Source organism: Danio rerio, chromosome 25, assembly GCF_052040795.2.
Source record: "Danio rerio strain M-AB ecotype USA chromosome 25, GRCz13ab, whole genome shotgun sequence".
Classification (NCBI taxonomy): domain Eukaryota; kingdom Metazoa; phylum Chordata; class Actinopteri; order Cypriniformes; family Danionidae; genus Danio; species Danio rerio.
In genome coordinates this window covers 37,499,691-37,517,225 of record NC_141045.1, presented here as the reverse complement: position 1 = coordinate 37,517,225, position 17,535 = coordinate 37,499,691, and the positions used below count along the sequence as shown (strand labels likewise).

General features: G+C 36.4%; 1 protein-coding gene across 2 annotated transcripts in view; it reads right to left on the bottom strand.

The window, feature by feature from the left end:
* Positions 1-17,535, bottom strand: part of spire2 (spire-type actin nucleation factor 2) — a 63,532-nt gene that overhangs the window by 33,843 nt on the left and 12,154 nt on the right. For both annotated transcript variants that reach the window (XM_087310707.1, NM_001007342.2), the window contains exons 7-12: positions 17,431-17,517; positions 15,196-15,316; positions 14,041-14,207; positions 12,154-12,352; positions 11,642-11,766; positions 10,191-10,328 (exon numbers count right to left, since the gene is read on the bottom strand). In XM_087310707.1, coding sequence (XP_087166833.1) covers positions 10,191-10,328; positions 11,642-11,766; positions 12,154-12,352; positions 14,041-14,207; positions 15,196-15,316; positions 17,431-17,517 — 837 coding nt within the window. The remainder of the gene's footprint in view (positions 1-10,190; positions 10,329-11,641; positions 11,767-12,153; positions 12,353-14,040; positions 14,208-15,195; positions 15,317-17,430; positions 17,518-17,535) is intronic.

The following is a 17,535-nucleotide window of genomic DNA, read 5'->3' as shown; positions in this document are numbered from 1 at the left end:
AGATTATATTGTTGATCCTGGACCATCAAGATTTTAAATTCACTATTGTTGATCCTGGTCCATCAAGATTACATTGTTGATCCTGGACCATCAAGATTATAAATTCACTATTGTTGATCCTGGTCCATCAAGATTATAAATTGACTAATGTTGATCCTGGACCATCAAGATTATAAATTGACTAATGTTAATCCTGGACCATCAAGATTATATTGTTGATCCTGGACCATCAAGATTATAAATTGACTAATGTTGATCCTGGACCATCAAGATTACATTGTTGATCCTGGACCATCAAGATTTTAAATTCACTATTGTTGATCCTGGACCATCAAGATTATATTGTTGATCCTGGACCATCAAGATTACATTGTTGATCCTGGACCATCAAGATTACATTGTTGATCCTGGACCATCAAGACTACATTGTTGATCCTGGACCATCAAGATTATAAAATCACTATTGTTGATCCTGGACCATCAAGATTACATTGTTGATCCTGGACCATCAAGATTTTAAATTCACTATTGTTGATCCTGGACCATCAAGATAGTAAATTCACTATTGTTGATCCTGGACCATCAAGATTGTAAATTCACTATTATTGATCCTGGACCATCAAGATTATATTGTTGATCCTGGACCATCAAGATTATAAATTGACTAATGTTGATCCTGGACCATCAAGATTACATTGTTGATCCTGGACCATCAAGATTACATTGTTGATCCTGGATCATCAAGATTACATTGTTGATCCTGGACCATCAAGATTACATTGTTGATCCTGGACCATCAAGACTACATTGTTGATCCTGGACCATCAAGATTACATTGTTGATCATGGACCATCAAGATTATAAATTCACTATTGTTGAGCCTGGACCATCAAGATTATAAATTGACTATTGTTGATCCTGGACCATCAAGATTTCAAATTCACTATTGTTGATCCTGGACCATCAAGATTGCATTGTTGATCCTGGACCATCAAGATTTTAAATTCACTATTGTTGATCCTGGACCATCAAGATTATAAATTCACTGTTGTTGATCCTGGACCATCAAGATTTTAAATTCACTATTGTTGATCCTGGACCATCAAGATTATAAATTCACTGTTGTTGATCCTGGACCATCAAGATTACATTGTTGATCCTGGACCATCAAGATTTTAAATTCACTATTGTTGATCCTGGACCATCAAGATTATAAATTCACTATTGTTGATCCTGGACCATCAAGATTATATTGTTGATCCTGGACCATCAAGATTATAAATTCACTATTGTTGATCCTGGACCATCAAGATTATATTGTTGATCCTGGACCATCAAGATTATAAATTCACTATTGTTGATCCTGGACCATCAAGATTATATTGTTGATCCTGGACCATCAAGATTATAAGTTGACTTATGTTGATCCTGAACCATCAAGATTATAAATTCACTATTGTTGATCCTGGTCCATCAAGATTATAAATTGACTAATGTTGATCCTGGACCATCAAGATTATAAATTCACTATTGTTGATCCTGGACCATCAAGATTACATTGTTGATCCTGGACCATCAAGATTATAAATTCACTATTGTTGATCCTGGTCCATCAAGATTATAAATTGACTAATGTTGATCCTGAACCATCAAGATTTTAAATTCACTATTGTTGATCCTGGACCATCAAGATTATAAATTCACTATTGTTAATCCTGGACCATCAAGATTTTAAACTCACTATTGTTGATCCTGGACCATCAAGATTTTAAATTCACTATTGTTGATCCTGGACCATTAAGATTATATTGTTGATCCTGGACCATCAAGATTTTAAATTCACTATTGTTGATCCTGGACCATTAAGATTATATTGTTGATCCTGGACCATCAAGATTTTAAATTCACTATTGTTGATCCTGGACCATCAAGATTATAAATTCACTGTTGTTGATCCTGGACCATCAAGATTACATTGTTGATCCTGGACCATCAAGATTTTAAATTCACTATTGTTGATCCTGGACCATCAAGATTATATTGTTGATCCTGGACCATCAAGATTTTAAATTCACTATTGTTGATCCTGGACCATCAAGATTATAAATTCACTATTGTTGATCCTGGTCCATCAAGATTATAAATTGACTAATGTTGATCCTGGACCATCAAGATTATAAATTGACTAATGTTGATCCTGGACCATCAAGATTACATTGTTGATCCTGGACCATCAAGATTTTAAATTCACTATTGTTGATCCTGGACCATCAAGATTATATTGTTGATCCTGGACCATCAAGATTATAAATTGACTAATGTTGATCCTGGACCATCAAGATTACATTGTTGATCCTGGACCATCAAGATTTTAAATTCACTATTGTTGATCCTGGACCATCAAGATTATATTGTTGATCCTGGACCATCAAGATTACATTGTTGATCCTGGACCATCAAGATTACATTGTTGATCCTGGACCATCAAGACTACATTGTTGATCCTGGACCATCAAGATTTTAAAATTCACTATTGTTGACCCTGGACCATCAAGATTTTAAATTCACTATTGTTGATCCTGGACCATCAAGATTATAAATTCACTACTGTTGATCCTGGTCCATCAAGATTACATTGTTGATCCTGGACCATCAAGATGATAAATTCACTATTGTTAATCCTGAACCATCAAGATTTTAAATTCACTATTGTTGATCCTGGACCATCAAGATTACATTGTTGATCCTGGACCATCAAGATTACATTGTTGATCCTGGACCATCAAGATTATAAATTCACTATTGTTGATCCTGGTCCATCAAGATTACATTGTTGATCCTAGACCATCAAGATTATAAATTCACTATTGTTGATCCTGGACCATCAAGATTATAAATTCACTATTGTTGATCCTGGACCATCAAGATTATAAATTGACTAATGTTGATCCTGGACCATCAAGATTATATTGTTGATCCTGGACCATCAAGATTATAAATTCACTATTGTTGATCCTGGACCATCAAGATTATATTGTTGATCCTGGACCATCAAGATTATAAAATTCACTATTGTTGATCCTGGACCATCAAGATTATATTGTTGATCCTGGACCATCAAGATTATAAATTGACTAATGTTGATCCTGGACCATCAAGATTATATTGTTGATCCTGGACAATCAAGATTATAAATTCACTATTGTTGATCCTGGACCATCAAGATTATATTGTTGATCCTGGACCATCAAGATTATAAAATTCACTAATGTTGATCCTGGACCATCAAGATTATATTGTTGATCCTGGACCATCAAGATTATAAATTGACTAATGTTGATCCTTGACCATCAAGATTTCAAATTCACTATTGTTGATCCTGGACCATCAAGATTATAAATTCACTATTGTTGATCCTGGTCCATCAAGATTATAAATTGACTAATGTTGATCCTTGACCATCAAGATTTCAAATTCACTATTGTTGATCCTGGACCATCAAGATTGTAAATTCACTATTGTTGATCCTGGACCATCAAGATTGTAAATTCACTATTGTTGATCCTGGACAATCAAGATTATATTGTTGATCCTGGACCATCCAGATTTTAAATTCACTATTGTTGATCCTGGACCATCAAAATTTTAAATTCACTATTGTTGATCCTGGACCATCAAGATTTTAAATTCACTATTGTTGATCCTGGACCATCAAGATTATAAATTGACTATTGTTGATCCTGGACCATCAAGATTTCAAATTCACTATTGTTGATCCTGGACCATCAAGATTGCATTGTTGATCCTGGACCATCAAGATTTTAAATTCACTATTGTTGATCCTGGACCATCAAGATTATAAATTCACTGTTGTTGATCCTGGACCATCAAGATTTTAAATTCACTATTGTTGATCCTGGACCATCAAGATTATAAATTCACTGTTGTTGATCCTGGACCATCAAGATTACATTGTTGATCCTGGACCATCAAGATTTTAAATTCACTATTGTTGATCCTGGACCATCAAGATTATATTGTTGATCCTGGACCATCAAGATTTTAAATTCACTATTGTTGATCCTGGACCATCAAGATTATAAATTCACTATTGTTGATCCTGGACCATCAAGATTATAAATTCACTATTGTTGATCCTGGTCCATCAAAATTTTAAATTCACTATTGTTGATCCTGGACCATCAAGATTACATTGTTGATCCTGGACCATCAAGATTATAAATTCACTATGGTTGATCCTGGACCATCAAGATTATAAATTCACTATTGTTGATCCTGGTCCATCAAAATTTTAAATTCACTATTGTTGATCCTGGACCATCAAGATTACATTGTTGATCCTGGACCATCAAGATTATATTGTTGATCCTGGACCATCAAGATTATAAATTCACTATGGTTGATCCTGGACCATCAAGATTACATTGTTGATCCTGGACCATCAAGATTATAAATTCACTATTGTTGATCCTGGTCCATCAAGATTATAAATTGACTAATGTTGATCCTGGACCATTAAGATTATAAATTCACTAATGTTGATCCTGGACCATCAAGATTATATTGTTGATCCTGGACCATCAAGATTTTAAATTCACTATGGTTGATCCTGGACCATCAAGATTACATTGTTGATCCTGGACCATCAAGATTATAAATTCACTAATGTTGATCCTGGACCATCAAGATTATAAATTCACTAATGTTGATCCTGGACCATCAAGATTATATTGTTGATCCTGGACCATCAAGATTTTAAATTCACTATGGTTGATCCTGGACCATCAAGATTACATTGTTGATCCTGGACCATCAAGATTTTAAATTCACTAATGTTGATCCTGGACCATCAAGACTATATTGTTGATCCTGGACCATCAAGATTATAAATTCACTATTGTTGATCCTGGTCCATCAAGATTATAAATTCACTATTGTTGATCCTGGACCATCAAGATTATAAATTCACTACTGTTGATCCTGGTCCATCAAGATTACATTGTTGATCCTGGACCATCAAGATGATAAATTCACTATTGTTAATCCTGAACCATCAAGATTTTAAATTCACTATTGTTGATCCTGGACCATCAAGATTACATTGTTGATCCTGGACCATCAAGATTACATTGTTGATCCTGGACCATCAAGATTATAAATTGACTATTGTTGATCCTGGACCATCAAGATTATAAATTGACTATTGTTGATCCTGGACCATCAAGATTATAAATTCACTATTGTTGATCCTGGTCCATCAAGATTATAAATTCACTATTGTTGATCCTGGTCCATCAAGATTACATTGTTGATCCTAGACCATCAAGATTATAAATTGACTATTGTTGATCCTGGACCATCAAGATTATAAATTGACTATTGTTGATCCTGGACCATCAAGATTATAAATTGACTAATGTTGATCCTGTACCATCAAGATTATATTGTTGATCCTGGACCATCAAGATTATAAATTCACTATTGTTGATCCTGGACCATCAAGATTATATTGTTGATCCTGGACCATCAAGATTATAAAATTCACTAATGTTGATCCTGGACCATCAAGATTATATTGTTGATCCTGGACCATCAAGATTATAAATTCACTATTGTTGATCCTGGACCATCAAGATTATAAATTGACTAATGTTGATCCTGGACCATCAAGATTATATTGTTGATCCTGGACAAACAAGATTATAAATTCACTATTGTTGATCCTGGACCATCAAGATTATATTGTTGATCCTGGACCATCAAGATTATAAAATTCACTAATGTTGATCCTGGACCATCAAGATTATATTGTTGATCCTGGACCATCAAGATTATAAATTGACTAATGTTGATCCTTGACCATCAAGATTTCAAATTCACTATTGTTGATCCTGGACCATCAAGATTATAAATTCACTATTGTTGATCCTGGTCCATCAAGATTACATTGTTGATCCTGGACCATCAAGATTATAAATTCACTATTGTTGATCCTGGACCATCAAGATTACATTGTTGATCCTGGACCATCAAGATTATAAATTCACTATTGTTGATCCTGGTCCATCAAGATTATAAATTGACTAATGTTGATCCTGGACCATCAAGATTATAAATTCACTAATGTTGATCCTGAACCATCAAGATTGTAAATTCACTATTGTTGATCCTGGACCATCAAGATTGTAAATTCACTATTGTTGATCCTGGACCATCAAGATTGTAAATTCACTATTGTTGATCCTGGACCATCAAGATTGTAAATTCACTATTGTTGATCCTGGACAATCAAGATTACATTGTTGATCCTGGACCATCAAGATTTTAAATTCACTATTGTTGATCCTGGACCATCAAGATTATAAATTGACTAATGTTGATCCTTGACCATCAAGATTTTAAATTCACTATTGTTGATCCTGGACCATCAAGATTATATTGTTGATCCTGGACCATCAAGATTATAAAATTCACTAATGTTGATCCTGGACCATCAAGATTATATTGTTGATCCTGGACCATCAAGATTATAAAATTCACTAATGTTGATCCTGGACCATCAAGATTATATTGTTGATCCTGGACCATCAAGATTATAAATTCACTATTGTTGATCCTGGACCATCAAGATTATAAATTGACTAATGTTGATCCTGGACCATCAAGATTATATTGTTGATCCTGGACAAACAAGATTATAAATTCACTATTGTTGATCCTGGACCATCAAGATTATATTGTTGATCCTGGACCATCAAGATTATAAAATTCACTAATGTTGATCCTGGACCATCAAGATTATATTGTTGATCCTGGACCATCAAGATTATAAATTGACTAATGTTGATCCTTGACCATCAAGATTTCAAATTCACTATTGTTGATCCTGGACCATCAAGATTATAAATTCACTATTGTTGATCCTGGTCCATCAAGATTACATTGTTGATCCTGGACCATCAAGATTATAAATTCACTATTGTTGATCCTGGTCCATCAAGATTATAAATTGACTAATGTTGATCCTGGACCATCAAGATTATAAATTCACTAATGTTGATCCTGAACCATCAAGATTGTAAATTCACTATTGTTGATCCTGGACCATCAAGATTGTAAATTCACTATTGTTGATCCTGGACCATCAAGATTGTAAATTCACTATTGTTGATCCTGGACCATCAAGATTGTAAATTCACTATTGTTGATCCTGGACCATCAAAATTTTAAATTCACTATTGTTGATCCTGGACCATCAAGATTTTAAATTCACTATTGTTGATCCTGGACCATCAAGATTATAAATTGACTAATGTTGATCCTTGACCATCAAGATTTTAAATTCACTATTGTTGATCCTGGACCATCAAGATTACATTGTTGATCCTGGACCATCAAGATTATAAATTCACTATTGTTGATCCTGGTCCATCAAGATTATAAATTGACTAATGTTGATCCTGGACCATCAAGATTATAAATTCACTAATGTTGATCCTGGACCATCAAGACTATATTGTTGATCCTGGACCATCAAGATTTTAAATTCACTATTGTTGATCCTTGACCATCAAGATTTTAAATTCACTATTGTTGATCCTGGACCATCAAGATTACATTGTTGATCCTGGACCATCAAGATTATAAATTCACTATTGTTGATCCTTGACCATCAAGATTTTAAATTCACTATTGTTGATCCTGGTCCATCAAGATTACATTGTTGATCCTAGACCATCAAGATTATAAATTCACTAATGTTGATCCTGGACCATCAAGATTATATTGTTGATCCTGGACCATCAAGATTATAAATTCACTAATGTTGATCCTGGACCATCAAGACTATATTGTTGATCCTGGACCATCAAGATTTTAAATTCACTATTGTTGATCCTGGTCCATCAAGATTATAAGTTGACTAATGTTGATCCTGGACCATCAAGATTGTAAATTCACTATTGTTGATCCTGGTCCATCAAGATTATAAGTTGACTAATGTTGATCCTGGACCATCAAGATTATAAATTCACTATTGTTGATCCTGGACCATCAAGATTATAAATTCACTATTGTTGATCCTGGTCCATCAAGATTTTAAATTCACTATTGTTGATCCTGGACCATCAAGATTATAAGTTGACTAATGTTGATCCTGGACCATCAAGATTATAAATTCACTATTGTTGATCCTGGACCATCAAGATTATAAATTAACTAATGTTGATCCTGGACCATCAAGATTATATTGTTGATCCTGGACCATCAAGATTATAAATTCACTATTGTTGATCCTGGACCATCAAGAATATATTGTTGATCCTGGACCATCAAGATTATAAATTCACTATTGTTGATCCTGGACCATCAAGACTATAAATTCACTATTGTTGATCCTGGACCATCAAGATTATAAATTCACTATTGTTGATCCTGGACCATCAAGATTATATTGTTGATCCTGGACCATCAAGATTATAAATTGACTAATGTTGATCCTTGACCATCAAGATTTCAAATTCACTATTGTTGATCCTGGACCACCAATATTATAAATTCACTATTGTTGATCCTGGTCCATCAAGATTATAAATTCACTAATGTTGATCCTGAACCATCAAGATTGTAAATTCACTATTGTTGATCCTGGTCCATCAAGATTATAAATTGACTAATGTTGATCCTGGACCATCAAGATTATATTGTTGATCCTGGACCATCAAGATTATAAATTGACTAATGTTGATCCTTGACCATCAAGATTTCAAATTCACTATTGTTGATCCTGGACCATCAAGATTGTAAATTCACTATTGTTGATCCTGGTCCATCAAGATTATAAATTGACTAATGTTGATCCTGGACCATCAAGATTATAAATTCACTAATGTTGATCCTGAACCATCAAGATTACATTGTTGATCCTGGACCATCAAGATTGTAAATTCACTATTGTTGATCCTGGACCATCAAGATTGTAAATTCACTATTGTTGATCCTGGACAATCAAGATTATATTGTTGATCCTGGACCATCCAGATTTTAAATTCACTATTGTTGATCCTGGACCATCAAGATTTTAAATTCACTATTGTTGATCCTGGACCATCAAGATTACATTGTTGATCCTGGACCATCAAGATTATAAATTCACTATTGTTGATCCTGGTCCATCAAGATTACATTGTTGATCCTAGACCATCAAGATTATAAATTCACTAATGTTGATCCTGGACCATCAAGATTATATTGTTGATCCTGGACCATCAAGATTATAAATTCACTAATGTTGATCCTGGACCATCAAGATTATATTGTTGATCCTGGACCATCAAGATTATAAATTCACTATTGTTGATCCTGGTCCATCAAGATTATAAGTTGACTAATGTTGATCCTGGACCATCAAGATTATATTGTTGATCCTGGACCATCAAGATTATAAATTCACTAATGTTGATCCTGGAACATCAAGACTATATTGTTGATCCTGGACCATCAAGATTTTAAATTCACTATTGTTGATCCTGGACCATCAAGATTATAAATTCACTAATGTTGATCCTGAACCATCAAGATTTTAAATTCACTATTGTTGATCCTGGACCATCAAGATTATAAATTCACTATTGTTGAGCCTGGACCATCAAGATTATAAATTCACTATTGTTGAGCCTGGACCATCAAGATTATATTGTTGATCCTGGACCATCAAGATTATAAATTCACTAATGTTGATCCTGGACCATCAAGATTATAAAATTCACTAATGTTAATCCTGGACATTGACAATATTGATTTAAATTGTGGTTAAAGTGCGATTATAATAAAATAGAAATAATTAATTTTGACTATTATAAGCTGGTTATATTCACACATTTTCAGCACACAACTGTGTTTAAACCTCTTATAAGTGTGGTTTTTTTCATAATAGGTCCCCTTTAAGTAAAAACAAAACAAACAACAAAAATTATTCTTGCAAGTCCAATACGACATCAGGTATATAAAAAAAATAAAATAAAAATAAATAAATTAAAAAAAAAAAAAGGCTTGATATATCAGGGTGTATTCCATACAACGAATCATTCGTCCATGTAACAAAACAAAGGCAAACGTTTTCATTGGGCAGTCGGACTGATATCTGTCATATAACTCAGAGACACACAAACCTTGCCTTTCTTCAGATTGCTAAAAAGCTCTTTGTTCTGCATGTATTTCTCCATCTCAGCCTTGACCAGTATCCGGCGCACATTGATGACCTCATCCACCGTTAGCGCCAGAGTTTCCACCGGATGACAGAATTCCTCCTGTGTGTGATGAAGATACAGAAAAACACCAACAGGATGCTTACAAGAAGTCACTGAGTGAGAAACTCTGTTAAGAGTGATATGGATATTAGCATTATTTCACACACATCCCAGCAGGCACATAATGTCATTAGATGTTAATAATAGGTTAGCTTTAAATCATTGATCAGAAATTGATGTCTAGCCAGCATAAGGACATTGCTAATTTGACGTCCAATAACGACATCAAATGACGTTGATATTTGGTTGATTTTAAGTTGAGCCCACATCTTAAACCAACTTCGTCAAATACTCATGTCTATTTATCAGGTGTGCCAACCAAAATCAAAAAACATCTGATAGACGTCATAGTGGTAACGTCCATACAACGTCAAGCTGTAACATCATTAGACGTTGCTATTTGGTTGATTTTAGGTTGGCCATTGACGTCGGCCTGACGTTGGGGTCTGGCTTCAACCTGATTTTCTTTTCCAAACAACACGACACTGGCGTCCTGTGCCTGCTGGGATGACTTAACATGAAGCATATTCAACCCTTTTTTCTGAAAGGATCAGGGGCTGATTTCATAAAGTTGTCATAAATTTAGAAATCAATTTTTTTTTATCTCATTGTACTCAAATCTATTTAGTCTTAAAACTGTTTATACTGAAGACAATCTGCCACAATTACAGATCGTTCAATGTGCTCTTTATGTAATAGTGTGGCTAAACTCCGCCTCTACAGAGGATCAACGCCTACTTGTAAATCACTGGTTGTTTAGCTCCGCCCACTAGTTAATGCATACAGTTGGTAAATAACAAAAAAAAACAGCACAGTATCGTTCCAATACCAATACTAATACCAAATGTTGGTAACAGCAATACTATGAACAATAGAACAATACTATGAATACTATGATTAAGACCAAGGTGTTTCGTTACATGTTTCGAGCTTTGTACCATTTTAAAATCCAATGTTTCAAAATTAAATGTTTCAAAGATGTTTAATGGGTTTGTTGACTCCTCTTGAATACAAAGTAATGAGCATTAACAGAACAGTTCAATTAGGTCTTGTGTATTTATACCCATGTGTTCAGTTCAGTCATTGTCCGGTATTGTATTGCTACACTCCCTGTCCAGCCTTTGACGTTTCCAGTTCCTGTTGAGAGTGTTAATACTGTAAATAAATTACGTGTTTTTGATAACTCCTGCGATCTGTGCGTTTGTGGAGTGAGCGACCTGTGACAGTTTTGACTCTAGTACCAATTTTAAATCATCAATTTGGCATCGGTATCAGGAAAACCCAACTCTAGTCAAATCCCCAACGCCACTGACCATCCACTGGTGTCTGGAGAGCCCATGAGATGCTGAATCTCCTCCTGGATCATCGCTGCTTCTGTCATCCGAGCTGAGAGAGCGGCATGTGGACGCAGACCTTCGCTCGAACCCTGGGAATGAGGCTGGACACAATGAAAATAGTGGAGAAGAGGGAAACAGTCAGGCGTTGTAAAGCTAAACTTTAAAGTCCACGTGAACCAGAAGGTTCTGCAGACTTTTGAGTATGATGATGCATTTCTAATTAAAACAGAATAGAGCAGGGGGAGGAGTTTTGGTTTAGTGCTCCGCCTCATAACAAATTAATGTTTGAAGGGGTGTGGCTGAACATTTTCCCCAATCCGTCAAACTAACATCAGAGAAGCATTGCCATACCAGATTTTGATTGAAGATTACCAAAACAAACCTTTTAACCATGGATTAGTTGTTCATTCCAAGACTAACAATGTGCGCTAGCAAAATAAACATTCTTTAATATTTTAATTGTATGTCTCACAGTCATGACCTCTGACCTTGATAAACCCCGGTCAACGTGTGTGATCGTGGTCTCTCTGCTCTCAGCGCTGCCACACCGCTGTGCTGAGGAGAGTCTGACATCATTTCCCCTCGGAGCTCGTCCAGGTCGTGCTCAGAGAAGGAGCGATCTCTCTTCAGGGGTGTCGGAGAGCTCTCCACTCGCCTCATATCCACACCGTCTGGAGAATCCTCATCCTTCACAGACAACATGAACACATTTCCCATGAAAAGACAGGAAGTTTAGACCCAACAAATCAAATCAGAAGATACCCATTGAAAGCAACGGAAAAAAATACCAGCACTTGCATTTCTTCAATTAATAACTTGACTTCTAGTTGATCATTTGTAAAAGCGGCAGATGGCGGATTTTTCTGATGAATCATCTGTTGATCTGCATCCCAATCATCACAAATACTGCAGGAGATCTACTGGAACCAGCATAAACCCAATATTCTCACAGATATCAGTCAAGTTTGGTGAAGGAATAGTCATGCCCAAACCATGATGATTATTCAGTTTGGGGGCGTGCAAAAGATCTGCAGAGTGGATGGCAACATCAACAGCCTGAGGTATCAAGACACTTGTGCTGCCCATTACATTACAAACCACAGGAGATGGACAATTCTCCAGCAGGACAGCGCTCCTCATACTTCAGCCTCCACATCAAAGAAGGTCAAGGTCCTCCAGGACTGGCCAGCCCAGTCACCAGATATGAACAGTAATGAGCATGTCTGGGGTAAGATGAAGGAGGTGTTGAAGATGAATCCAAAGACTCTTGATGAACTCTGGGAGTCCTGCAAGAGCTTTCTTTGCCATTCCAAATGACTTTATTAATCAGTGATTTGAGTCAGATGTATGGATGCAGTCCTCCAAGCTCATGATGGAGTCAGACACAATATTCATTCTGTCTCCACTGCAGCAGGACTTTATATTCTATACTGGACTTTATTTCTGTTCAGTCACAAGACTTTCTCTAAGCAAAGTCAGATCTTACTGTCCTAATTAAATCAAAATCAAGACATGATCATATTTTATTTTGGTGAAATAAGCGTCATCTAGAGGCCTTTGCCTTTCATACAAGCTACTTCTGATACTAAATGATCAACTAGAAGAAGTCAAATTTGTGTACAATAGATGGGAAGACACTGCTCAAAGTAGATTAGATTCTAAGAGACTCTTGTGGACGTCTTGAAGATGACTGCTTGACAGTAGAACAACCAATCATTCTCAAAAAAGATCTCTGCTAATAACGAGTCTCCTGGCTTCAGTTCTGAAATTGACAATTGGTGCCGTGACCCGGATAGAGACTGAAATTACAAATTTCTAACACACAGAAACCTTGCGCACCAAGTCTGATGCATATTAATAAGTCCACATTAATAGTTTTTATAAAAGTGAAAATCTGAAAAAGAAAACAATTATGAAGGATGAAAGTTTGAGGCAGCGTGTTAATAATATTGACATAACGCGAGTTGGAATTGTACACTTTCAGATTCAGCGTCAAATGAGTCAGCAGCGCAACACACAAGTATTGTATGGCCGGCCGTACACGTGCATCCTAATCTACAGTTCTTTTGGTGCACAAAATTGTTCATGGAGCTTGGGATGATTACAGTTTCGTTGTCAATGTTTTGACAGTGTTCTTCACACAGGTGAGTGAGCTTGACAAACCACCTGTAGAAACACTTCACTTCCCTCTCAAAAAAAAAACATACTCCCATACTCTAGCACTTCATACTCTGAGCACTAACAATCCCTTTGTATAATTTGCACTTCTTGTGTGTATTGCCTCTTGAGTAGTTGAATGCCTCCTCCAATGCCTACCTTGGACAAAAGCGTCTGCCAAATGACTAAAATGTAAGCGTTTTAGTTTAATCTCTCACCTCGAATAGATTCATCTCCTCCATTTCGGCCAGCGTTGGAGCTTTCAGAAGAACTCGGATGCGGGACGATGGGCGGGACCCGGCTCCTGTGACGGACAGGTCAATGCAGGACGTGGATTTGATGTCACATTGGCAGGTGTGAGCCAGACATGGTAATGATCCAAATGCTGAAGAGCGACAACAAGACATGTTTTTTTTTTTAAACACATCGTATTAAGCCTTCAAGAACACATACACTTAATACCAACCCAGGCTCATTGCAGACACGTACACAAGTCTATCTGGGACAGCGAAAAACGTGTACGTCTTCTCGCAGTTTTTGAAAATCCAGAGGTCGCTGTATACGCTTTTTGATGATGTTAAATTTCTCTCGCGGGTCCTCTTCTCGCATAAATCCACCAGAGGGCACTATAAAACCTACAGCGGATAAGGCCAGCTTGCTATCGACTGACTGACCGACCGACTCCATTCTCTTAACCCAACCGCTAGTGTTTTCAAAAGCAATTTAGAAAAAGAAACGCCGTCGGGAAAATGTGATTTCACTACGTTTTCTGCCTGTTGTTCATTTATTACATTTTTTGCTTTTGTTTTTCCTGCTTTCTGGAACCATTTTTCGCTGGACTCGAACCCCGTTGTTGTGGTCAACTCCTCTCCATGTCACAAGTCCGCCGACCTATGTGGTGAGTAACTGTGCAAACTGGTAACACCTGAAAATGGTTACTGTAGGTAAGCGGTCAGCTGCTAGCGCAAAAAGCAGAAGCCGTCTGCGGCATTATACTGCCCAGTAGCGTTCATTTTATGCCACGAGACGTACCTCAGGCTACATAATTCATGCTTTCCAGAAATGTAGACAGGGGTACATATCCACATTGAGCCTGTGTTGCTTAATACACCTCACTGAACATGTCTACATAGACAGCACCTATATACTATATAACTGCAGGTTAACTGTTTATATATAACAACTTTAACTGTTAAAAGCCATTAGTAACTAGTTAATTAGTTAGTTATTAGTGACTAATAAAGCTATGTTAATTAATAACCTTAACTTTTCTGAATTTGATTGTAATGCAACAACATGCACCTTTTGTCAAGCTGCTTTAAAAGAATAGCTCTTGTGAAAGCGCTATACAAATACACTAGAACTGAACCCACATCTCTTTGAACTGGGCAGCTCCACAGGCCTCAGTTTGTGATCTTGTCTAATTTCAGCCAAGACTCGGTCATGCAGAGACTGCGGCCGCTGGGGTGGAGGAGGAAGACTGCGCTCGGACACCTGCAGATGACAGCAGTCTTAAAGCTCCCATAATATTAAAATAACATTTTTTAGATGTTAGTACCAGTATGTTAGTCCTAAGGTCATCTATAAGCTAGCGAGCTTCAAAACAGTGACGAAATTCACATTTGCAGTTTGTCACTTCTGCCTAAATGGATTGATTTGTGACATCACCTCATACTGTAGTTTCTCATCAAATCTAAAATGAAATTATTAATCATTTTCGCAACAGCCAAAAATACATTGATTTATGGATCTTGTGTCGAAAATCATTAGAGAATCAAGTAAAGATCTGTCCAGCAAACACACACGCTTTTGTGTTTAAGTAGTTAGAGGGTTTTAAATACTCGCGCTCGCCTCCCTCGCCATAGTAAGCTACCGCGACAGTGTAAATGAGATTAATGACGTCATTACCGGTTATTAGGCTTGGCCGGTATTACTGCATTATTATTTTTTTTTTTATTATGATGTAAGGCTCAGACAGCATCACCAAACAATTGGCTTGTGCCTAAACCATTCAGAAACTGAATACCGTATATGCGACCTTAGGTTCGCGGTCACCTGTTTGTTGCACAATTTGCAAACAGTCTTGTTCTTATTAGAGATCTGCTCGATGTCTGTATAAACACACAGCACGACGCTCTCATTCACACACACAGCACCAAGCCAGTGACGTACAGCATCACGCTCTTTCATTTTCTCTCACACACACACACACACACACACACACACAAAGTGTCACACTCTGTCATTCACACACACATATATATAAACAGCATTCTCGCTTGCTTGGGAGCGATATTGTTAGACCGCACCACACGCTCCCGTTCAAATTACACCAGAGTTACTGACCGCTCCCGTGCTTTATTCGGAAATTTATTCCTGCACCGCAAGAAATCCTGTCAGGTCCCGCGGCTTGACAGGTACAGCAGCGGGAATACAGACCTCTTGTTCGCATTTACCACGTCTCCCTTCTCATTCGGTCGAAACCCGAAATACTGCCAAACTGCAGAGGTTGTGTTCTTTTTCGAGACCAGGTCACTTGGTGCGCGACTCGCCATCTTACCTCACCTCTCTCTCACTCCTCTAATGTCCCATGATGACAATCACGCATACGCATTAATCACGCAATCACGCATTAAATAAATGATATTTAATACTTCTCTCATATAAGTGCATTGTTTTGATGACTGTATTGAAACTGACCCCGTTGCTATTTTTAGATCCCGTGGTAAACCATTTCACTGCATTACCCTTTCACTGTATTACCGCCCAACCCTATCGGTTATGATTATTACTGAACCGATACCCAATTGTCCGCGTCTGCATCACAGTGCACTGAAGAAACAACTAATTTGGACACCTCGCAGGCCGGCAGTTTGAGACCTCTGCTCTAAACATTTGCAAATAAATAAGCATTAATTTTAGTATAACGGTACTTTATTAATAGTCTGAATTACTAGTTACTTATTCATTTTCCTTCAGCTTAGTTCCTTATTTATCAAGGGTCGCCACAGTGGAATAAACCGCCAACTATTTGGCGGAATTTGTTACTTGTTAATTTTATTAATTCTCATTTTAATTACTTACATCTTAGTTGATTTTTGGATGCTCAAACTTCAAGCGCTATAAAACCTACTAATATATATATATATATATATATATATATATATATATATATATATATATTTGTTGCATAAGCCAAAAGTACATTGATTATCTAATTTTTTTTTATTGAAAAATCACAAATAGATCAAGATCCGTTTTATTTTTCTACACAATTGATTATTATTATGCATTGCTAACCGCCTCATTTAGACAATTTTAAAACCGATTTTATCAATATTTACAAATCTTTTTAACCCTCAGATTCCAGATTTTCAAATAGTTGTATCTTGGCCAAATATTGACAAGCAACCTTTTTAAAAAAAAAAAAAAAAAAAGATTACATTTATTAAGCTTTTAGGTGGTGTATTATTCTCATTTTTTTATTTACACTTATGACTTGTTTTGTGGGTCACAAACATGTGTTTACTTTTAGTTCAGATTTTGTATCTGTACTGCAGTTTTGTGTCTGGTGTTGCTGCAGTTATAACATAATATCAGCAACTAACTGGTTTTAGAGGAGGTCTCGATCTGATAAAGTCCAGGATCAGCTCGTGAGCGTTTCGTTTAACACACGTGGGAATATTTCCATCGACCTGCAGCAGAAAGAGACA